Here is a 23758-nt window from a genome sequence, read left to right as displayed (position 1 = left end):
AACGTACAGAAATGCATTAGTATGCGCAATAGTGCATTTGATAGTTTTTTCCCTCTTATTTTTCGATAAACAATGGAGTGCTCGTTTGACAGATCCACGAGCGCTTTGACACGGTGGTGCCTTTTGTGACATTCGTAATCTTCCTCTTTACCCACACAAAAATAAGATACTTAACAGTATTTCGCACTAGCCATTGATTTGGGTGTTTTGGTAATGATTCCGACCATATATATTTTATTTGTAAAGGTGATGAGATTAAAAGTGATGATATGTTTTACCTGGAAACGGACATTTATAAAAAAAAAAAAAAATGTCATGAACGCACCATCAGCTCTTGCCTCTGATACCGCGCTGCTTTTGTGTACACCCGCAATCCTCCATTTTACACACAAAAAGGTAAGTCACACTTGGTTTCACTTTACGTGTTTTAGCCATAACATTTTAGTCGCTTACGATGCTGATGATATGTACAATTTGTACATTTCCCCGATGGAGTTATTGTAGTTTAGAAACATTCAACTGCAAGTAAACGCACCATATGTTCTTTTCCCATGATGCACCGCTCTCGCCCGTACACTTCGTTCCCGTCAGGAGTAAACAGTCTCTCAGCTGTTGGTGTTCTTTTTTGTCACTTTTTTAAAAGGTTTCAGGGCGTGGCGCTATGGCAGAAACATGTACGGACTGACTTAACCCGGTGTCGTCCTGCCCGGCTTACACTTTTTAGTTGCCTTTGGACCTAAATGGAAAGTCAAGTCTGCATCACGGTGAGGACGCGGCTAAGCTAGCTATGCCATGCACTGCATCTGCTCTGCTAGTTTAAAGATATTATCAACGTTACTGAGACTTAAAGTGTGTGTGTTTACTAATCTCTCTATTCGAGTTTAAGCACTTTTGTGTGTCGTTGGCAGCTAGCAAAAGAAACAAAAGCGACTGGACGTTACGGGAAGTAGACGATCATTAAGCTAAACGACTTCGTTTGGTTGTTGAAACTCTTTGTAAATGGTCAAATCATTGTGGGTTTGAGTGGTCTTATCTAGATTGGATCATGTCAAGTTGTGATTTGGACTCCTGAGTGTCCCATGATCCCGTGCACATGTCAAACCCCGGTTTTCATGTTGCAAGGCAAGTGACCAAATTGGAAATTAAATAGATACGTCATGGTCGAGTTCGTATTGTTACAATGAAATGAGTAACAAATGCCGAACTGACTCCTGAATACAACAACCTGTTGTGATGTACAAAACGTATACCCAAAACATAAAGATATAACATGAAATAAAACATGAATCATAAAATAATACAATCGCAAATAACCAGACAAAAATCTTCCTCTCCAGTCAAAATAGTAAATACCCCCCCATCTTCAACGTGCCTCTCCAACGTCCACAAAACAATTAGGATGATTCCCCCCCCCCTTTCCAGATATTGTGAAAATTGTCATTCTAAAAATGTATCTACTTGTTAAAATGTATGGATAAGTATGTAAACACTGTCCTTAATAAATTAACAATTGGACCTCATAAAATGACTTATCAAACAGCACATCTTGGCCGGTCCATTTGTTTGTACAGCTGTTTTCTCTTGTAGTGTTGCACAGGTAAGGCAGGGCGACCACGGCAAGATATTAGCAATTTGGGTGTACATACCTCGGATCAACATCTTATTTATGGGCATCATGTTCAATGTGATTGACTGCATGATTGCCTTCCACCAATCTCATTTATCTTTATACGGAACACAATGTGAAAATGGTTCCGCAATTGTTGTCTATTTCTCAGCAGGAATTTCAGTCGGAGAATTGCTTCTTCTTTTTTTTTTTTTTTTGGCAAGAATGTTCTGGGAGAGTTTAGAGCAGTTCCAAAAACAGACTGACGATGGAAAAGGTACAAGTGGCTCACTGGCATGAAACCAGTGAGGAAGGAGAAGCTAAACGTTGGTCAATCACATGTCACGCTTGTGTTTTTCCATCACTAAAATGGCTCTGCCTGAAACATCATCTTTTTCTCTCCCTGTGTGTGTGCGCGTGTGTTGTTCCTTTGCAGCATGCCATGCGGGTATAGAAGCTTGGAGGACGTGCCATGTTAGCCACGCACACGCCAGAAGCGCCGCACGAGGCTGAACATGTCAAACAGGTCAGTCTTGATGTCAGTTTTGACTGCCATGATCATCTCCGGCAAAAAAAAAAGAAAAATAGTTACTGTTTCTCTTGCCTTCCTGTCTGTTTTATTATTAGTGTCATGAATTAGATTAACAGGTAATCTGCGTTTAAAGAGGCAGGAATAGAAGCATGATTAAAGGAGACGTGCATTGTAACAATGAGATGGACACCTTCCAGGTGATTTTTTTTTTCCAAGGACTACCTCATAAACCCATGAACCCCTTAAAAAGTTATTTACTTAAGAGGAAAAAGGCATAATGTAAAAAGTAATCTGTTCCTACCAGACATTTTTTCCAAGATGAAAAGTCAAAATCCTACAAAAATAAAGTTGTATTTTTCCAAGATTATATCCTATTACACTTTTAAAGTCAAACATTTAATAAGTAGGGATGTTAGACTAATGTGATGATACGTAACAGTCATATCAGCCTTTAATTGTAATTATATCTGGTGAAGAAGTTGCAAGTTAATGCTGGGAAAAATATTTCAAAGCCTGTTTGTGTATCGGCAGAACTAAAGTATATCTCAGAAGGCAAAAAAACAAAGAAATTCATTAATTCGTTCGCATTTTATATAAGCAAGGCTTTATCACCCAGATCTCGTTTTTTTTTTTCTAAGTGAGCGAAATGACTGGTAACTGCAGAGTTGTCTTAATCATTGATCATGTGTTCACGTTCTTCTTGGCATCATGTGAGTGTAGCCACAATGTTGCATAGTAAGCACAAGGCCATTGATCCCACTCCAGCAAGTCTTGAGTGGTCTTGAGCAGCACTTCTGGCTCCACATGACATCTCCGCCCGCGTCTCCCCTCAAAGTTATTCGTCAGTTTGCAAAGAAGAACCACATGCTTTTCCTTTCGAAAAAATAAATAAATAAAAGGAGGAAGTGGTTGTAACGTTCCTTCCTGTCTCACCGTCACACAGATCAAGGAGAAGCTGGCCCAGTCGCTCAAAGCTCTGCAGAGGCGCTACGTGACGTCGGACGCGGTGGTCACCAGCGAGGACGGCGATGCCAACCTACTGTGCTGCGCGCTGGAGGCCATCTTCGTCCACGGCATCAAGAGCAAGTACGTCCGCTGGGAGGCCGGGGGCCCTGGCAGGAAAGGCAATCGCGGACCCCTCCCGCAGCCCTTCTTCTGGAGCCTCCTTAAGACCGTCACGCATCAGTGAGTCCCACCACCAACATCTTTGCTTTGTGCTGTGACTACAACACAATACTACAGTAGAAGAGAATTGGTGCCACACAAAAAAACGAGTCATACTCCAAGAATGAATTTGTATTTTTTTTCAAGGGGGAAAATTGTTAAAAATGAAGCTTTTTAAAAAATTTTTTTAATGAGATGGACATAATAAAAAAAGGTCATTTTTTTGGGATGAAGTCTTATTATTTTAGATATAAAGTTGTATTTTTTTGCTATAAAATGTATTGTCATACTTTTCTAAATAAAAGTTGTATATTTACAGAGATAAAGTTTTTAAGATTAAAATCTTACATTTTTTTAAAGGTAAAAAGGGTTTTTTGTTTTGATACACAGGCACAAATCTTTACTTTAACAATTGTTTTTTTCAAGTTGAAATTTCATATATTTAAATTTTTTTTTTTTTTTTTAACGTACATTTTCCAAAATAAAAATGTCTCTATTCACCAAGGGGGAAAAATCAAATTAGAAAAAGTCTCTTTTGTTTTAGACATAGCTAAGTTAATTTTTTTCATGTATTTATTTTTTTAAAGATAAAAAGTATTTTCAGAGATTAAAAAGTCAAATTGTTCTAGATGGTCACTTTTGTGCTGTAGTATTTTAGTATTTTTTTTCCCTGTGGATCAAATGTAATATTTTTCTAGATGAAAAGTTATATATATATGTATATATTTTTTTTAGATGAAAAAGTCATGTATTTTTGTAGTTTTAAGTTAAGTTTTTTCAAGGTTGTCATATATATTTACACAATAAAAAGGTGCATTCTTTTAAAGTGAATGTCAAATTTAATTTAGGTGTATATATTTTTTTATAGCTGAAATGTCTATTTTCAAGAAAAAAGGCCTTTTTTTAAGAGAGGTTTTGTTGGAAGATAAAATTAGATTTTGCTTAATTTTCTGAACTGGTACATTGAAGTCAGCTCTATTTCTATTTGATCTGTAAAAATGTGTTTGTCCTCTCTGTTAAACCCGCAGCGATGTTATCACAGAGCTGGAGCAGATCAACTTTGTGGGCACGGATGTGGGACGTTGCCGCGCGTGGCTCCGTCTGGCACTCAACCACGGCCTGCTGGAGTGCTACCTGCTGTCGCTGTTCCGGGAGAGCTCCAAACTGCGGGCGCACTATCAGCCCGGCGCCCTGCTGCTCAACGGCGAGGAGCGAGAGGTGCTGCTAAGCTACCTGCAGGGCCTGGCTTCTCTCACCTTTAACCTATCGTACAAGTCGGCCGTCCTCAATCAGTGGACCACCACGCCGCTCAGCCTCGCCGGGCTCTGCGCCCAGTGCCCGGCCGACTCTCCGGACCCGCCCGTCAACGGAGCGGCGGAGCGGTCCGCGTGCAAAGACTCGTGGGATACGGTGTCGCAGTCGTCGGGATCGTCCGACGCGGGGCCGGCGGTCTTGAGGGTTTCCCGTGGGTCCCGCGGGGGCACCAGAGCGCTCAACACGTCCACGCTGAGCCTGGACACCACAGGCTCCTCCCAGCTCTCGTCCAGCTTGAGCTCAGACAGCCTTCTCCAGGGGCAAGACCCCCGCAGCCCTGCGGGAGAGCGGTGGTCCTCTTGCGACATCAGCAGCAGCACCAAGGCGCCCCTGAAAGTGTAAGCATGCCATGATCTCCTGGGTGGGAAAGTTTTCCCGTCACCTCTTGAATTTTCTTCAAGTTTTGAGGTGTTGTTGGAAATGCAAGGGAAAGACTAGAACACCAAACCTTTTTGTTATGAAACCTCCAATTGGCGAGATGTTGGCAACGGCATCACTTTGATTATACTGCTGCAAAACTGTTCCACATGATTTTATATTTACTCACAGAATTTCAATTTTTTTCCCCCACTAAACTTCAAAGGTATGTAAAAAAATATTTTAATTAATTTTAAGTAATTAGTCTTAATTACTATGAACTCTTTTTTTTAAAGTGTTTTAAAATGTTATGGTTAAAATAAAGGTTTGTAAACCTTATATAAAAATGTTTTGTTTTTCTCCTTTTCCAAGCACACCTCAAAATTATAAGAAATCTACAAAATATTTTTGCTTTGGAAGTGATGCGGATCCAAAAAATTGACAGGCGAAACCCAGTGAAGGGCCATCTGAGGCCGAATCTTCCTCTTTTTGAAAGACTAACAGAATCTTTTCTGTGTTTTTTTTTTTTATTATTATTATTTTTTTTAAATATATAATCCCAGTGTAATTTCTAAAAGCCCGCCACACACCAAGCAATACAGCTGAACCCGACTGAACTGTCGCGCACTCTCGCAACTAGTTTTCATTAATTCATTTGAATTGCTCCAGTGGCCCAACTTGAGGCGATTCACAATTTTCATCACATCACAGATTTAACCCGGAAAAAATGCACGAGCTTTCACACACAAAAAGTAGGTTTCCAAATTTTAATCTTGCGCACCTACCTTCTTCGTGGCAACTCGCTTTCTTCCTTGACAATTGTGCCATGTTTAGGCGGTTCAATAAAAGTAATACCGCCTAATATAATATATGTGGAGCGTCAAAACCCCATCCAGCAGAATTAAGTCCAAAGCCCCATGTAGAGTTCAACAATCCGAGCTTCCTGGAGGGAAAACTAATTTCTCCGGCAGTACACCATCTTTTATACTCTTCAATGTGGGTGCGGGGACACCAACTGTGGGCGGCATCTTTCTCTTCTGGTAAGTATGATTGGTCTGCTTTTAAAGGTATCCTGTTCCACACCCTTCATTACCCACGTTCGGTTTCATTTCACGATGGTACCATAATAAAGATATATTGGCCACGCTTCCGTTTGTCTTATCGTTGAGGCCACACACCCTGCATGAGTTTGTTACATATTTTCTTCAATTTGACTTGAGTGACCTAATTGCAAAGTTGGCATGGCTGTGCTTTTGGAATCTAGCTCATCTCTTTTTGAAGACATCTTGTTGATGGAAGCAGTGCACATCAGCATGGATGGGCTTTGAGATCCAGAAGCTAGGGGGAAAAAAATGTGATTAATTTATAGAATTCTTACTCACCAGCATGAAAAATAATCAAATGGGAATTTGTCTCGTCAGATCGCCTCCCAAGGTCCAAGACAATGGCAACTCCAGTCAGGATTCCATGCGCGAGGACTCTTTTGTCTCCAGCTTCGGCGCCGATCACTTCACCGACAACGACCAGCCGCCCAGTTCTGCTCTGTCCGACGCAGAGCCGCCGCCGCCGCTCGCTGCCCCGCCTTCGCCCCGCCAGAATCACGTTGACCATGCGCAGCCTGCCAACCTGACAGTCCCGGAGAAGGCCGAGCTGGACCACGGTGAGAAAGGACTTGAGAGCGTCCAAAATGGGGAGCTGTCATCAGATTCGCTCGCGGTGAGTGAGCAACTCCAAACCTTTCTGACTGTCGGCACGATTCAACATGGGGCGTGAATACCTTTTGTGCTGTAGATGTTTTTGTTTTTTTCACACGACACACCTATTTTTAGCCGTCAGCTTGAGAAGAGCTAGCTAGGAGCTAAGCATGGTTGCCAAAGTCCTGATTTGAAGTTCACTTTAGGAGTCAGAATTCATTTGTGTTTGGCGATGTCTCCGCTGCAATGCATTACATGCACTGATCCGCTAGGCTAATTGACAAGGTGAAAATGAGTGAAAATGGCATTTGCCTTGTCACAATGCCCCAAGCTACACCCCGAGTCCTCATGCGGTCCTTTCGAGAACCAAGTGCGTCAAAAGCATGAAATAGTGCTCGACGACTTCACTTTTTTTTTTGCTTTTCAGCGCTCTCGCTCCTGGATCTCCGACGAAGACATCTACAAGCCCCGTGTGGACGAGGAGTCGGACCAGGAGGATCCACCGTCGCCGCCTCCCCCTCTTGCTCCTCCCCCTGCTCCTCCTGCAGACTCGCAGTCGCCGCCGAGTGTTGTGCACCGCCGTCAAATAGGTAGCCAATCGAATGATTTGTCGTGACCTCACATGACATTTTCAGAGCAGGTGCTTGCCCTCCAGCAATTGGTTTTCTACTTGTCTTTCCAGATGTCACCTGAGTGAGTCAGACGGGCTTCCTAGGTAGTGTAGTTAATGTTAAACAGAAGGAGAAATGATGTCATCTGTCATGGCAAAGAATAACATCATCTGATTTTAGGGCGGGACAGAATGCCATTATCTACACGAACATCATAACTTTCTTGCAGCTTGTTTTTTTTTTTCCCCCTCCCAAACATTAACTTGTATCAACCTTCAGATATGCCGCTGCTTGAGTGAAGTTTAAAAAAAAAAAAGATGAATAAAATGAGACCACCCACAAGCAGTTACAGTAAGCTCAGGTGCAAGTGCTCACAGGAACTTGTTCCTGATGTCAATCACTAGGCAACGCCCCCTTTCATTGTTATTTTTTTTTAATGTCCCAATTGAGGGATTAATAAAGGTGATCTACTTTAAAGGAATGCAGCTCAGGTGCAGTTTTTGCTTCGTCTAGGCCTCTCCAACCCCTTCCGAGGCTTGCTGAAGCTCGGCCACCTGGAGCGCCGCGGCGCCATGGGGATGTGGCGGGACCACTACTGCGAGCTGTCGCCCTTCGAATTCCGCCTCTACCTCAACGCCGAGGAGCGCACCTGCTGCGACAACTGCTCCCTGCTGCGTTGCGAGGACGCCCGCCTGGCCTCGCCCGACGGCCGCTTCGAGCTGGCCTTCCCCGGCAAGCGTCTGCAGCTGCGTGCCGCCAACCGGGACGAGGCGGAGGACTGGGTGGACCGCGTGGTGGAGGCGGTCAACAAGTGCCGGCCCGTGTCCCGCGTGGACGAGCAGTGGGAGATTCTGGAGGTACCCGGCGAGAACTGCCCGGATGACGGCGGCGTTTCTTTCCCGTGCTCGGCCTCGTGCAGCCCCGAGCGATGCTCCTCGCCCCCGCCGCTTCAGGAATTCGACTGGACCCGCGCGGCCAATTTGGAAAGGGACGCCATCAAAGAAGCGGTGCTGTACTATTGCTCGGACGCCGACGTCCGCTCGTGGACGCCTCTCGTCTTCTCGCTCTCCCTGGAGTCCTTGAAAGGCTTCCGGGTGCAAGAAGGAAGCAAGTTGCTGCGGGTGACGTTCGCCATCCAGGAAGTGCGGGACGTGGTCCCCGACGTGGCGCTGGGCGGACCCAACTTTTTTAAACTCCTGACGCTCAGGGAGACGCTCCGACTGCGGGCGGAAAGCGCCGAGGAGGCGCACTCCTGGAGGGCCCTGATCCGCGGGGCTCTGGACTCCTACTTGGAGAGCGGGGAGGAGGTGGCTGCGGTCGGCCAGAGCGGTGGCGGAAACCTGCTCAGACTGGTTCAGCACAGACTCAAAGAAGATGGACCACTCCTGGTGCATTTGTGCAGAGTGCCCTCGCAGAAGGGACTGGACACGCAGAGCTTCAAATGCGCAGGTAATGTACTACCACAAAAGGGTTAAAGGTAGCACAGTGCACCTTTGCCTCTTTGCAATTCGCTACAAACAAATTGAATTTTGTTGGGGACCTGTCCTCTGATATTCATAGAAAAAAAAATTGCCTAGTTCTTGTTTTTTGTGTACTTTCTGAAATGCCTGAAGATGGTGCCAAAGCCCCATCTAATAGAAATGTAGTGCTTTGGCACCATCGTGTGGTGCCAAAGGAGCGATGCTGAAGTTAGGGGAGGAGATTCTATCAGGTAATGGAAAAATATTTTTGGGGTGCCCTCAGCCCTAACCCATCTGAGGCAACTATAAATCTTATTTGTCAATTACTTGAGTTTTTGCTTTTCACAGGCTTACCGTTCAGTTGTCACACCCTATGAAGATGTAACATTTCCAAGATTCATCTTAAATATACCACAAACTATGATCCCCAATTACTTGAATATTATCACAAAATCATTTTACAACAGTACCTTTAAGGATAAATGTTTTTGCAGATTATTTAAGTTTGAAAAAATGCACCGGATGCAAGTAAGACTTCGTAACCTCTTCTGCTAACAACCCAGGCTAAACTTGGCTCCTCACCGACATATTAATCGTACCACTTCGACATCATGAGCGCACCAATTCATTACTTTCCTGTATAAATAGGGCTTTGGTGCCATCTTGTGGCATCTTGGAGAGCATAAAAAAAAAAAACCCCTCACTGAACTGACAATGACTTGTATGTCCAGGCTGCTCCCAGCAGATCGGCCCGTCGCTGGGACGAGCCCGCCTGTGCGAGTTCTCGGGCCAGTACTACTGCGACTCCTGTCACTGCGGCGACACCACCGTCATCCCTTCGCGCATGCTGCACAACTGGGACCTCAACAAACGGGAGGTGGGCGTGCGCCTCGGTTCGGGTACTGTCTTTGCCTTTGTCCATTTCCATGTGTTTACGCGAGTCCGTCCGTGCGTGTGTGGGCAGGTGTCAAGGAGGGCGCTTTGGATGTTGGCGCAGGTGGAGCAGGAGCCACTGCTGAACCTGGACCAGCTCAATCCCGACTTGCCGACACACTCTGAGACAATGGCTCTTGTGCACAGCCTGCGGCGGAGGCTGCGGCTCCTGGGCGAGTACCTGCTCACCTGCCGCAGCGGCGCCTGCAAAATGCTCCAAGCCAGGTACTGTGTGTGTTTTGATTTTTTTTTTTTTTAATTTTGCTGCCAGGAGCTAACTGTCGTTTTTTGTATGCTGCCACTAGGATGGAGCAGCGAACCTACTTGCTGGAGTCCAGTGTCCTGTACAGCGTGAGGGACCTGCGGGAGGTATGCGCTGATGGACTTTTGGACTCCTGGAGAGCATTTTCCCAGCCATTGAGGACTCAAATCACTTTATTTAAATCGAGTCAGACTTGTATAGTCAAGTTTAGGATTTGCTTGGCAAAAATTGATAAAAGACTCGACTTGACATTGATGACTTAACCCGACTTATGCTTTAATTACATGACTTGACAGTCTTGCCTGTTTCCATTTGAAAATTGCCATTTCAATAGCGTGCCGTACCAAACGTCGCGGTCTTCTCCTCTAGATCGCCGAGAACCAGTACACCCCCTACCTGACGTCACTGTGCCATTTCGCCAGCAGCCACGTGTTCAGCTGCAACCTTTGCACGCAGCGGGGCTTCATCTGCCAGATGTGCCACAGCGACGACATCATTTTCCCGTTCCAGTTCGACAGCACAGCCAGGTAATGTCGATTTGTTCCCCACATGTGCCACAAAAGCGTTGAAGCAGTGTGGAAAATTGACTTTTTAATATTTTATATAAATACTGCGGTCTGTAAATCTTTAGTTACATGCCTATTTTTGAACATGTCTTTTTTGCCAGCTGCTCTGTTCTTCTAAAAGTAGCCAATTTAACCGTGGCAAGAAATATGCAATGGAAATCTGGAATTCTTGATCCTCGGCTTATTTTGATGAAAGCGTGACACAAAAATGTTGCTAAAGCACACAGAATTAATTATAAAAAAATGCATAATAGGTTTCCTTTGTTCACCTTTGAACCCTGTGTGTGGCGTAGGTGCAAGGAGTGCAAGGCGGTGTTTCATCGGACCTGCATGGTGCCGGGCCACTGTTGTCCTCGTTGCCTGCGGATGAGGAAGTATCTGGAGAGGGACCTGCAGGACTGAGGGAGGCCATTAAGGGGCAGCCTTGTTCTTCCTGTGGAGGAGCAGCCAATAATCATGCAACCTCAAGTGCAATTGTTGTTATGAGTGAAAGTGACAAGTGGACTGATCCTAATTTATTGACATGAACAGCCACAGTGAATCTTCATGAGAACACTTTTTTGTTGGGGGGGGGTTCCATCCGTCTTCCATGAGAAGTTGAGAGTTTTACATGCAAACAAGCAGTGAGATTGGTAACATGTTCCAATGTGCCTGAACATTTTTTTTTTTTTTCTTTTTATACGGCGAAGGGGCTTTTCTTCAGACTGGTGCAACACCAGCTACTTTTCCGACTTTTGTCATTTAGCGAATCAAGTCGATCAATAAATTTGCACACTTTGCACTGATCTCCGACTGTTAAGTGGATACTCCGGCTGCCACGTCACTAGCGAGCATACAGCTGTAGTCCTTGCTTGTTTTTGATGTATTAACAGACAAATAAACGTCTTATCTTTCACATTTTGTTTATCTTAAATTGTTTTATGATTGTGAAACTGTGTGTCAATGATAAATGTTAGACATTCATACCCTCCAGCCCAAAAATGCTCTGCTTGTTTTAATGTGAATGAGTTTTCAACGGCTTTTAACACAATCAAGGATAATACCAAAAGTGCATTGGTTCCCAAATAATGGACAAATTCTGCAAGAAGTTGAAAGGTAAGCAAGCTCAGGGTCAAATAGAACAATGATGTTGTGGAATTAAAAAAAAAAAAAAAAAATGAACCGTGTTCTAGTGCTCATTTATTTTCCTAATACACAAAAGTTTAAAATAGAACAGATTTCAAGCGGGATGTTTTTCAATGCAGGCCTCCATGTATGTAAAACATTTTAACGCTAACCTTATTGATCATGTTTAAATGTTATTTATAATTAAACTAAACAATTATTTAGTCAAAAAACATTAAAAGTGCACATAACGAATTATTTTTTGAGTAAAATATTTCTCATTTTTAAATGCATTAACTAAGTACTATATTTGTCATTTAATTGTAATTAGTTAACAGCTCTTTAATACAAATGTATGTAAAATTGTTCCATAAAATAATTCACTTGTAATATTTTAATTGTATTATGTATAGTAAACTAATTAATGAATGCAACTGTTAAATGTATATTTAGAATTGGTTAATGAAATAATTCTCATGTGTAATTAATGAAATATTTAACAAAATAGTTTTTTTACATTTTAAATTCATTCTCATTTTTAATTTGTATTGTGTAAAATGAATGAACCAAATATTTACCACAATAAGTTACGTTTTTTTTCTATTTAACTAAAATAATGTATACTCAGTTTTTTAAATTGTATTAATTTATTGGTAAAATTGTTTTTACAAAAAAATCGTTTTTCAATTTTAACTTAATTTTATTTTAAACCCATTATAATAGTTAAAAATACTATATATATTTTTTTCTTGAATGACTACAAGTTAATTTTATGATTGAAAGTACAATATTTGGGATAAATTAATTACTAAGAAACGAGAAATACATGACTTTAACACATTTTAGTGGGGAAAAGGCTTGATAAATGTAGACTAGATTAATGAACGGAGCGTCGTATGTGGCCCGCATTCCACAATTTGCTCACCTCCAGAACGATTAACATAAATCTGTCGCTTTTATAGGCTCCATAATTTTACTCAGTTGGCAGGTGGTGTATCTAATGCTTTGTTGAAAAAAGAAATCAACGAATAACTTTTATAAGATTGCATCTTCCTGTGTTAGCTTGCGTGAAGCCGATTTTCCAATCACGTGATCAGGGTCACCTGTCTAACTCCCAAACGACCAATTAAAAAAAAAAATGCGTGCAAACAGCGGACGAGGTGCGCATGCGCAGAGAGGTAGGACGCTCGCACAGGTGAAAAGCTGCACGAACGAGACGAGCAAGCGGGAAGGAGGAGTGTAAGCCGCAAGAAAAACATAAACAAGACCTCTTCCCGTCTCTCCTCTCCGCCTTTTTCCTTTTTGTTTTGTTTGTTTTATTTTTTTTTTTTTTACACTTTTATCCGACAACGGGGAAGCTGGATGGCGGGCGTCCCGGCGTCGACGAGGCAGCTGGAGAGGAGCACCCACACTGCGTTCATCCACGGCAACAACACGCTGTACGTGTGGGGGGGCTTCCAGGTAGGACAAAACTCAACGAAAAAGTCGTTTTGACAAACAAGTAATTTTAAGTGCAACACTGCACTTAAAATTCTTCAAGGTATCATCAATCCAGCAAGCATACTGCACACTGGGTGAAAGTATGTGAAAAGGTTTTGAACATTTTTTTTTCCATTTTCTTTTTTTGTTTTGAATCAAACACTAACCCAGTCATTCCCAAGTTTCAATACTTTATTCATCCACAAGGAAAAATCCACTTTTTTGTGAAAGAGGTGCTGATGATTGTAAATGCAAAATGTGTCTGCGTGTGTTTTATTCAAAGGCAACCGTCAGAGAGGAAGTCACGCTCCCCAGTGACGAGATCTGGCTTTGTGACTTGGACAGTGGCACATGGTAAAAAAATAAATCATCAGACACTGTGACCTTATAACATCCTTGGACAGTGGCACATGGTAAAAAAAATAAATCATCAGACACTGTGACCTTATAACATCCTTGGACAGTGGCACATGGTAAAAAAATAAATCATCAGACACTGTGACCTTATTATATCCTTGGATGATTAAACAATAAGATGGGATGTCCAAACATTTTCACTTGAGGGCCACATTCTGGTAAAATGGAAGCAAGAGAGGTTGTTAAAGCACTATATAAATAAAGTTGAGTTGTGTTTACTAAACATGCTAAAACCAATTCAATACGCTCTCAGTGAAATATAAGTTTTAAGCCGTTTTATCATATTTAAGAGGATGCAAAGATGTTTGCAAACAGTTTTTACTCGCCAGTTTTTCTTATCACAGAGAAATTTTGAAGTTCAAAATTTACCAGCTTTACGGATCCCCTCCTACTCTTCATTGCAACAGGCAGCGTCGGGAGATGGGCGGCGAAACGCCCCCCCTCCTGGTGGGCTTCTGTGGCTCCTACGTCAACGGCTCACTCTACGTCTTTGCGGGATACGACGGGCAAACTTACAGCAACCAAGTGAGTTGGGCGTGAGCTCGCGGCACTTTCCGTGAAAGTTATTAATCTCCCCTAGAAATTGATTTATATACATTTTGCGTGGCGTGTATAGATGTTCAGTGTAGACCTCACGCAACATTGCTACTTGTGGAAGAAGGTGACGGCCGCCAAAGGAACGACGCCTTCGCCGAGGAACAAACACAGCTGCTGGGTGCATGGGGACAGGTGCAAAATGGCGGCAACGTGACCAATGTGGACACGGCGATCGGCGTGCAGAGAAAAAATGCATGTTTTGTGTTGTCCTTGGGGGGGGCAGGTTGGTCTACTTTGGAGGCTATGGATGCAAGACCCTGCGGGAGGCGAGAAACATGGAGTCAACAAACTTCATCATTGAAGAGATGACCTGGGTAAAGCCTTCTATTGTTTAATGGAATTTTAAAAAAATTTTAATTTTTTTTTTATTTATCAATTTCAGCGACTTTCCTTCCGGTATGTACTCTGTCGCCACAATATTAGATGCAGTTGCACTAGTACAGTGATTCCCAATCACGGTGTGCTGTAGGAAATAAATTACCCAATTTAACTAAACTAACTGGGTCTCAAATTTATGTATTACCTACATTTGAAAAGTATCCTTAGCGATCAATTCATTCAATTCAATCGAAATGCGTTGAACCATATACACGTTTCTCCTCATCTGTCTGTTTAGCTTACCATCGGCGACGTGTTATTTCGCTGCTGGGGCTGGCACAACGAAGTCAACGTCTTTGACACGTTCACCAGTACCTGGAGCTTTCCTGAGACAAAGGTTAGCCTCCGCCTCTGCTTTTAGCCTGTTGGCGTGCTGCTGGAACTTGATATTATGATTAATATTGTGTTCGTGGAATTCGAATTAAGCAACAACATCCACCGATTTTTCTCCAACTCAGGGGGCGGCTATTTTATCACATGCTGTCGACTGAAAATGGCATCATGCAACTGTGACGTCATTTTCATTTTCAAACTCCATCAGTTTTTCTCCATCTCAGGGGGCGGCCATTTTGTCACTTGCTGTCGACTGAAAATGACATCACAGTTGCATTGATGTTATTTTCAGTCGACAGCAAGGGACAAAATGGCCGCCCCCTGAGATGGATATAAACGGGTGGAATTAGCTTCTTAACTCATATTCCACAAACACAATTGGAATAAAAAAAACTGTGTTTAAGCTAGAGGGGGTGCATACAGCAAACTATTGTACAGAAAAGTTTTAGGTTGACCTCCCCCTTTTAAAGCATACAAAGTAGCATGACACACCAGGATCTGCTTAGTCACTTCCCTGCTTGATCCCAATACAAGAAGACTGTAACGGCCAAGAGTTAAACGAGGCTATCAAAGGGGCCTTCAAATTTTTTACGAGTCTTTATTCAGGGTTGCAAAATTGAGCAAAGATTGACGGTGGTCCAAGTCTCTTCTCTCCTGACCAGGGTATGCCACCACTCCCCCGAGGCTGCCACGCCAGCGCCGTGATGGCCAACAAAGGTTACGTCTGTGGCGGTGTGGTGAGTGAGCATTTTTAGACGCTCTGCTTCCTGTTTTAACATCTTCCTGTCTCATCTCACCCCCTTTCAATATGTTGCAGGAAAGTACTGAGTTGGACATGTACTGCTTGGACCTGGATGTGTGGACCTGGACTCAAATGTAACAGACACACGTGCCTATTGTGTGTAATTTGTTGTGTATGAATGTGCGCCATTTATCTCCTTGCTCTCCAGTGTGGCCTTGTCATCCCGCGTGCCGCCAGGCCGTTCCATGCACACCATGACGCTCACCGCGGATCACACCCTCTTCGTATTTGGCGGTCTGGCCGTAGACGGGAAAACGCTTAGTAGGTGGCGTTCATGTGATATTGATTTGAATATTTTGACATTGTTTGAGAAATGTAAAAACTTGAAATGTGTGAATTTAATCAATCTAAATTAATAATTTTGGTACAAAAAAAAAACAATCCCTCAATGTTATGCGAATGCTCTTCTGCATGTGTCCAAACACACCAGCGTGAGAGTGCAATCTTATTATGCATCTTATTGCTGTGCGCAAGGTTGAAGGTCACGTTCAGGAACCGCTTGGCTTTTAATCTGTATTTTGTCATTCCAGATGACGCCTGGCAGTTCGATACGCTGGCGAGAGAGTGGCGCGAGATAACGCACACGCACAGGGACAAGCCCAGGTAGCCGCGTCACATAGCCCAACGGTTGGCAGGTTGATCACATTTACTCATTAATTGAAGTTAATTCATCAAGGTATTTTTCATTTTCATTGGTCTCAAAGGGGTTGGGCGTTCACATGCCTTAACATGTTTTGACAAACATCTTCCAAAGAGGTAGTACCCGGTAGTTATTTTTCCATGAAAGGACAACAATGTATTTCTGTGGAAGGTGATGCTTGGAAGGAGGGTGGGGGGGGGGGGGGGGGGGTAAAATGGCTGGGGAAAAAACAGTTGGAGGAACAAAACAAACAAAATGGCTGCCCTAAGGACATAATAATGCATATAGACAAGTGTGGCTGTTTGAATAGAGCAGTGCCTGTAATGACATGACCTCGTGATCCACGTCATGTACATTCTGAGGCGCACACGTGGCTTGAAAAGTGGGCGGAGCCTAAACCTGTTGCCTTGAGTTGTTGTCATATTTCCAAGGGTATGAACCCTCTGCAACACCTGAAAGATTCCCCCCACTCCCATTTAGCAAAATAAGCTGTTGGAAGTAGACTACATTGGAGGGAGGAATCCATAAGGCCAACAATGTCTGCTATGATGTTCTTGCCCACACATGACACATTTTTGCTGCGCTTCCTGCTAAACTCGTGACACTCCATCTGCGATTGTAGGATCTACTGTGTTGTCTAACTCCAAATCTGAGCTTTCTAACATTCTTCTCCATGCAGGGTGTGCCACACTGCCTGTCTGGGGAGTGACAATGATGTAATCATCTTCGGGGGGAGCAGCAACTTGTCCATCGCAATGGATTCGGTATGTGACTTTTTTTTTTTTTGTTCGTTTTTTTTTTAAGAAATTTAAAATGGCTTGCAGCAATGTTTGTCTTGAAGATAATGTTGCACACCTTTTATGTTAATGTGTCACTAAGTAGTTTAAGAACCCAAAGGTCAAATGAGCTCACAAAAGCCGCTTTTTCAACTAATTTAGTTCTTCGTACTTGTATTCCCTGGTTGTGAAAGGTCCCAATCGAATATGTCCAGAGCTGCAGACTCCACCTCAAAGCTTCCTGCAGGGTCTTCTTTTGACCCTGGAACTAAATTTAGATAACAATTCCTGTTTTCCAAACACAGTGGTCCTCCCAAAAAATTCCTGTAATACTCAGCCGGGTCAAAGGAAGACCCGGCTGAGTTAACCTTAGTTTCCTGTGGTACAAACACCATAAGTAGGTACTCCCCAAATTTCCTTGAAGAGGAAATCAACGCAAACATATTTTTTTCTAGAATATGTTCTATGCAAGCCTTCTAGTTCAAACAAGTCATTCTGATATTGCGTTTGTGGAAAAAGAGTTAATCCACTCGTGTTTTGCCATCTCAGAGGGCAGCCATTTTGTCACTTCTGACAACTGAAAATGACATCACAACTACTCAGGGCTCAGGGAACGACCAATCATGGCTCAGCTTTAGAAAACAGGCGGGCTGTGATTGGTCGTTCCCTGAGCCCTGGGTAGTTGTGATGTCTTTTTCAGTCGACAAATGACAAAATGGCCGCCCCCTGAGATGGCTAAAAACAGGTGGAGTTTGCTGCTTAACTCATATTGCACAAACGCACTTTTAATCAGAATTCTGTGTTTTAACTAGTGGGCCTGCTGGCAACATATTCTTGGAAAAAAATGTTTGGGATAGTTCCATGAATAATTGACTCAGCCCCTAAAAGTGGTTTGTAATTGTGTGAAAATGCCAGTAGTTAGGCATTGATGTTGAAGCATTTACAAAAAAAAACAAAAAACTGAGAGGACCGTTCAGCACCAATACTAGCATCTAGCTAGCATGTCCACACTCATGAACCTAACATGAACCCATGTTACATAAACAACGATCCAGGTTTTGAAAAGTTTAATAAAAACAAAGCACCTTCACATGATATAAATAGTATTAGCTAGCACAAACTGAAGTGACATCACACACGGGCAAACAAATATGCACAGTACACATACATATACGCAAAATAGACTAGCTATTAGCTGCCCCCCCCCCGCTTCCTGTATGTGCCCCAATACTTCTGTAAAGCATTGTCTATACTGTATGTGTGCGTGTCTACATGACATGACTGTCATTGCCAGATCGCCATGCTGACGTGCCCGTCGCAAACTCACAGCGGTGATGTGTTGATCATCCAGACACAGCCGTACACACTCTTCAGGTACCCGTGCTCGTGTTTTAATCGCGTGTGCGCGCCATCACGCGTGTTAACAAGGTTATGTTGCTCGCTATTTATACTCACCCTCACACGTGCTCTTGCGCTAATGAGCTTTGCTTGACATGCTGGATGCCTCTGAGGATACTTAATAGTAAGCTGCACTCTTAGGTCACACGTTGATTAAACTGTACTGCATCGCGTGCTAATGATGACTGAATTATAATTGTGATAAGGAACATTTCTTGTTGCTCATGTCAGCTTTGATCCCACCACGACATCTTTGATATAAACTAGGATTCTTAGGTCATAATCTCTTGCTACCTGAGAATATGTTTTATGTATGTGACGAAAGTTGTGTGTTCAGGAGGTTGTTGTGTCCTCCAGGTTGTGCGAGGACTTCCTGGGAAGCAATGCCGAAGTGTTCTCGCAACACCTTCACAGGCTGCCGGCCAAGCTGCGTGCCAAAATCAACAAGAGAATCTCCTTCTTCTCCAAGTCGCTTGCACCCACTTGAGCAGCGACCCTGTCTTTTTTTTTTTTTTTTTTGATGTCACGAGCCAGTTGCTAACTTTACTGTTTGCTAGCAAGGGTTCGAAAACCATGGTGCTTTATACTTTTTAACACGCACAAAAAACCAACCAGTTCATAAGTTAAGGTCTTGTTTTAATGTAAATGTTATTCAGAGAATTTTATCTGTAAATGTGAAGTATTTTTGAAATGTTTTTTGGAATAAAGTTATTGATTTTTGTTATAAGTCTCCATTTTTCTTGGAATTTGATCATCACTGCGTACATTCTTAAAATGTCTAAACAGACCAGTTTTGATGACAGCTTGTTTTTTCTTATCATAGATGCAAGGTACATAAATGTGGGGAACTTGGTGTGCCGCTGAAAGTGACGGTGAGGATTGAAAAAGTCTTGTTGCAGGTAAGCATAAGTAAGTAAAAATCTTGTCACACAGGCCGCACGTAGTTGGCTGGCAACATTCCCCGCTGGCCCGTGCGCTGGTTGCTGCCAAACAGCCAGCCCTCGTCGATGAACTCCACGTCCCCGATGAGGTCGCCCTCCTGCAGGGAGACCTCGTCTGCCTCCGCGGCCGTGTAGCTGTACAAGGCCTGGTACCGCTTCTGTGTTAGAGAGTCAAGTAAAATAGTGAATGATCGTTTTTAAATTGTATGACTAAGAAATGTAAAAATCATATAAAATCTCAAGCTAAAACAATCTGATGAATGCAACTCTTTAATTCAAATTATCCAATGTATTACTAAAACAATTTTAGATATACATTTAACAATGTAGCTGAGTAAATACCTCATTATACTGTTTTCCCCACTCCATCTGGGAGGTAGGCATAAAAGTTTGACCCAACCTAGTGATGGTGGCCATCAAAACATGAGGAAAAACAAAAAGTAAAATAAGTGTAATATCCTCACCCCTGCACCAGATAGCGCCACAGGAATAGGGCGCATCTGCGTGTCTGCTTGATTGTTTCTCCCCTCACTCGTCGGATCTTCTTTACAAAGAGGAAAAAAGACATGAATCTCAACATTTTCCTTTTAGGATACTTGAATGAGTTTTAAAGTACGAGATGTGTCACCTTGCCTGTTTTCCGGGGGAGGCGCGTCACTTCGTACTTTACTCCGCTCGAATTCTTCGTGGTACTTGATCTGCACACAAGATGGCGCCAAACATAATTCCTTTTAAAATCTCCAGTTATGTTACACTCAAAACAAGTAACATCTAAACATTTTGAAGACCTGGAAAAAAGTAGAACCTCCTTCAATTTGTTTTTTTTTTCATAACTATGCAGGTTGGGAATCCACCCCAGCTGACTTTGGGCGAGAGGCAGCCAACTGAACAGCCAATTGCAGGTACAAGTATACAGCTTTTTTTCTTTTTCTTTTTTTTTTTTTCAATTAGGCATGTGTGTGCTGATAGTCCACCCTCTTAATGTGAGCTTGTGTGATTGCTCTCACATTTTTAAAGTTTGTTCACATGTTAAAAATCAATCTGTGCTCTGCTTTAGTAAGACATGCCCAAGATTACAAGTGAAGCATGGGTGGAAAAAAATGTTGATTTGTGCAGCTCTTCCCGTGTGTGCGCTCTTTGGTATTTGTGTGTGTGTGTGTGTTTGAGAGGGAGAATGAGCGAGCGAGCGAATGTTCACTGGGTGTCCACAGCTGAGATGTTTTGACCATATAGGGCCGCCTCTTTGTGCACAGCGAAATGACTGAAATGTTCCCCTCTTGGACTAGCTTCAGAGGACTGGTGCAGCTTGTGTAAATGCGCTCTGCTCCACTTGAACTCAGTCCACTCCTTAGTCGTCCCTTCATTATGTAATTGTGTATACAGTATATTGAATAAAAGCATCCAGTCATGCAATACAAGGATATTTCATTGGACTTAGTGTTAGTTAAAATAAAATGAATTCACTGGCTGAAGTATGTCACCCTCTGCCATCATATGTGGCGCTATGCCCCCATTCGCCTCTCAGAAGGGCTGGCAGATGAATCATCAGGAAGGTTTTAAACAACATAAGCTGCTAATTAAATCATCCTTAGCTAGTTCATTAAGATCTGCGCTTCTATCTGGATACTGTGTGTTGCATTTCTTACGTCACTGATTTGCTCTTGCGTCTTCTTCAGCCTCTGCATCTCCGGCGTGTCTACCACCACACTGAAACCTTTGCCCTTGTTCTTCTCAAACTCCTCCTTGTAGAGGGCCTAAAATTCCAAGAGCAGCCATTAGTGACACGTTCTAACACCTTCTTTATGCATCTATCCCAATATGCTGTATTTGAAGCCACAAATGCTTATACTGGCTCGTCCTTTCAGTGTGTCCATGTCAGTCAATGTTGGAGTGTGTGTGTTGCTGTTGCTTGATGACTTCCCAACATGGCTGCCAAATGTGCAAAGGTTTCACCAACCACCAGAGAAAAGCTGTTTTCCATATACAATTATCTTGTAAAAGCACATCAAAGATTATAATGTGTTTTGTTTTTTCCTTTAAATTGTGGCATAGGACCTTTTAACCTAATTTTAGAACGCTCATGTGCACCTATGGCTTAACATAGCTTCAATAGAAGAAATGCAGGGAAAGATTGAAGCACTAGCATCTCGATAGTTGATTTTTATTCTATAATGTTAGCAATATATATACTGAGAATGTGTTTTAAACATTTAATCAACATGCACTTTTTAAGTGTGTTAGGACAAGCCACCTTTGACACAAGAAACTGAGGAAACCTCCAAGCATCTCAAAGCCAAAGTTCAATTATGTAATGATAAATTTACTTTGTTATTAAAATAGCCTCAGATCAACAAGTGCACGCACAAATATTGTGAAATGAAACAAAGCCCAATAATTTATGTGGCTGTCGCACACGCTGCACTGTATGCGTGAGTCATGTTGTGGCTATGAGGAATATTTGAGGCCGTGAGAGAGCTGCGCTGCAGAGACTTTTATGGTTATAAACACAAGCGGCAGCTGCTGCATCTTCTCAGTTCATACCGGGAATGGATTAAAAAAAATTACTGATTATGATACACATTTTGAATTTATAGAGGTGACATTTAACATGTCTCCCCTCCCCCACATTAATCGCTGCTGACTGTATTGTATGTTAGTGGTTTTTATTTGTAACCTTACCTGGCTGTTGAGCATGCTCTGCTGTTTGAGGCGCAGGTTCTCGGGGGTGTCGGCCACAATGGTGAAGGAGCTTTTGGGGTAGTGCCTTTTTTTTTTTTTTTTTTTTTTTTTGAAAGGGGCAAGCATCACACATCTCATGACTGTGTGTCAACATGTTCATGTTTATGGAGGTTCTCAGTGAAAACTTACATGCTGCAGTAAGGCCGCTTGTCGAAGCCTTTGTAGTTGTTCATGCTCAGCGCCATTTTGCACACCTCACAGCTGAAACAGCCTTTGTGCCAGTACTATACAAACACACATACACACTTGAGCTAATACTCATGCCAATTTAATGATTACATCTAAAAAATTGTTACTTTGACCTTCAAATATTTAGAAATTGTTCTCAGTATGGTGAAGTCATGTCTTGAATTACATTAAAGCCTATTTTTACAATAAATTGACAAATTAATATAGCTCTAGCATTTATTTTTTTGAAATTGGAATAACACCATTTAAAATATATCACACCTCTCATACTCGCTCAACAGAGCCCTCTGAAATATTTGAAATGTTTTACAATAATTCTTACTAATGGGAAGTATCCATATATTAATAATTTTTTAAAAAGTCTGAATAAATTGTATCTGTTTAGTATATAATTTTACTAAAAAAATCAAATGTATGGCTCTATGAATATCAATATCTCACTGAGCAATCGAAGCTAGCTCCTGTATTGTGAATATCTGAGATATTTGGACATTTAAAATGTTAACCCTCACTGTTTTTACTGTAGATAATTTTGTCTAATTTTGTTGTGTGTTTCTACAGGCATTTCTTTAGAGTGTGGGCAACCTGTGGGCCATATGCTGCTGCCAGCTGCAATTCTAAACGCAAGTAAAACATCAGGAACTGTTATTAATTTTTTTTTTTTTTAAATAAATACTGAAATAGACCCTTATTGGTTTTAAGGTATGGTTTTTGAGAAGGTGTATCCAATGAAGCGGCCTGTAAATGTCAATACAATAAACACGATGAGATGACCAGTGGTCTGTCTGGACATCGTCTAAACAGTTCTTTTTGTTTGACTCTAAAAAGTGCAATATAAACTTCGCTCCCATCAATTCAAATTCCTCAAATATCATGCCACGTTTGTTCTTTTTGCAACCTAACCTCAATATAAGCAATATATAAGGCAAGGTGATATGATTTTTATTATTATTTTTAATGTAATTTTTATTTTCGGTAGGGGGCAAAAACAGGTTTGGCTTTTTATTTTATTTTTTCTTTCTGACAACACCCCCCCAAAAAAGTATTACTTGCATCTGCTTTTTCTTCTCACATCCTTCACATAACACCCTTTAATGATGACATTTTTTAATTTAAAATGAGAAATTTTGATAGGGTAAAATTATCCAACGTTCATAAGTTCGCAGCTATTATTGAAGCAAAACAATGACATACGGGCACCACAACATAAATCAGGAAATAAAGTATATAAATTTGGTTTTTTTTACCTTATCGAGGCAGTTGATTTTCTCCGTGGGGTAAACTGGTTTCGTGCATCTCCCACACGGCGGATTCATTCTCTCCTCCCCACAAGGAAAGGCTAAATGGAATTGCAAGATGCGTGGGAGATGAATGGACCGAGCTGGTCACACGCGTGTTTAATACACGAACGTGACGTCACAAGTAGGCGGTGTCTGCTTTGGGAGCCGTCAAAATTTTTACAAAAA

At 42.2% G+C, this 23758-nt stretch overlaps 3 protein-coding genes across 4 annotated transcripts; 2 read left to right on the top strand and 1 right to left on the bottom strand.

The window, feature by feature from the left end:
- Window positions 1-541: 541 nt before the first annotated feature.
- On the top strand, window positions 542-11480 carry plekhm1 (pleckstrin homology and RUN domain containing M1). Its single transcript, XM_086017353.1, has 12 exons — window positions 542-764; window positions 2043-2132; window positions 3082-3323; window positions 4331-4954; window positions 6395-6689; window positions 7095-7257; window positions 7792-8727; window positions 9470-9615; window positions 9703-9896; window positions 9977-10040; window positions 10303-10460; window positions 10793-11480. Exons 2-12 carry the CDS (start codon window positions 2079-2081, stop codon window positions 10899-10901), a joined length of 2985 nt encoding a protein of 994 aa, XP_085873479.1. The 5' UTR covers window positions 542-764; window positions 2043-2078; the 3' UTR covers window positions 10902-11480.
- Window positions 11481-12753: 1273 nt separating this feature from the next.
- LOC147129124 (kelch domain-containing protein 1-like) lies at window positions 12754-19144 on the top strand. The gene is made up of 13 exons (XM_086017292.1): window positions 12754-13064; window positions 13366-13436; window positions 13907-14024; window positions 14116-14228; window positions 14320-14410; window positions 14713-14811; window positions 15470-15544; window positions 15625-15683; window positions 15758-15870; window positions 16140-16212; window positions 16929-17013; window positions 18320-18399; window positions 18781-19144. The coding sequence occupies exons 1-13, from the start codon at window positions 12966-12968 to the stop codon at window positions 18908-18910; spliced, it is 1206 nt and encodes a 401-aa protein (XP_085873418.1). The 5' UTR covers window positions 12754-12965; the 3' UTR covers window positions 18911-19144.
- A 55-nt stretch (window positions 19145-19199) lies between these two features.
- LOC147129123 (LIM and SH3 domain protein 1-like) lies at window positions 19200-23706 on the bottom strand. Of its 2 annotated transcripts, none has more exons than XM_086017294.1 (7): window positions 23540-23706; window positions 22233-22327; window positions 22044-22128; window positions 21011-21118; window positions 19993-20062; window positions 19829-19908; window positions 19200-19522 (listed from the first exon to the last, which is right to left on the bottom strand). In XM_086017294.1, exons 1-7 carry the CDS (start codon window positions 23606-23608, stop codon window positions 19349-19351), a joined length of 681 nt encoding a protein of 226 aa, XP_085873420.1. In that variant the 5' UTR covers window positions 23609-23706; the 3' UTR covers window positions 19200-19348. The 2 variants fall into 2 exon arrangements, with proteins under 2 accessions (XP_085873420.1, XP_085873421.1); XM_086017295.1 differs by having other exon boundaries at window positions 19829-19905.
- Between the last annotated feature and the right edge of the window lie 52 nt (window positions 23707-23758).

The sequence above is a fragment of the Filicampus tigris genome, chromosome 19 (genome assembly GCF_054856515.1).
Source record: "Filicampus tigris isolate MCC_2025a chromosome 19, RoL_Ftig_1.0, whole genome shotgun sequence".
Taxonomy (NCBI): Eukaryota; Metazoa; Chordata; class Actinopteri; order Syngnathiformes; family Syngnathidae; genus Filicampus; species Filicampus tigris.
The sequence above is the reverse complement of the archived record's forward strand: the minus strand, read 5'-3'. Positions and strand labels throughout refer to the sequence as shown.

Bases quoted from the DNA above. Each gene is read 5' to 3' on its own strand.
- plekhm1 (XM_086017353.1), top strand. From the start codon at position 2,079: ATGTTAGCCACGCACACGCCAGAAGCGCCGCACGAGGCTGAACATGTC. The intron at 8,728-9,469 runs GTAATGTACTAC...TTGTATGTCCAG, and splicing joins GCAGAGCTTCAAATGCGCAG to GCTGCTCCCAGCAGATCGGC. The intron at 10,041-10,302 runs GTATGCGCTGAT...CTTCTCCTCTAG, and splicing joins GCGTGAGGGACCTGCGGGAG to ATCGCCGAGAACCAGTACAC.
- LOC147129124 (XM_086017292.1), top strand. From the start codon at position 12,966: ATGGCGGGCGTCCCGGCGTCGACGAGGCAGCTGGAGAGGAGCACCCAC. The intron at 14,411-14,712 runs GTAAAGCCTTCT...CTGTCTGTTTAG, and splicing joins TCATTGAAGAGATGACCTGG to CTTACCATCGGCGACGTGTT. The intron at 14,812-15,469 runs GTTAGCCTCCGC...TCTCCTGACCAG, and splicing joins GGAGCTTTCCTGAGACAAAG to GGTATGCCACCACTCCCCCG.
- LOC147129123 (XM_086017294.1), bottom strand. From the start codon at position 23,608: ATGAATCCGCCGTGTGGGAGATGCACGAAACCAGTTTACCCCACGGAG. The intron at 21,119-22,043 runs GTAAGGTTACAA...TTGGAATTTTAG, and splicing joins AGAGCATGCTCAACAGCCAG to GCCCTCTACAAGGAGGAGTT. The intron at 20,063-21,010 runs GTAAGAAATGCA...TCTTGTGTGCAG, and splicing joins CGCAAGAGCAAATCAGTGAC to ATCAAGTACCACGAAGAATT.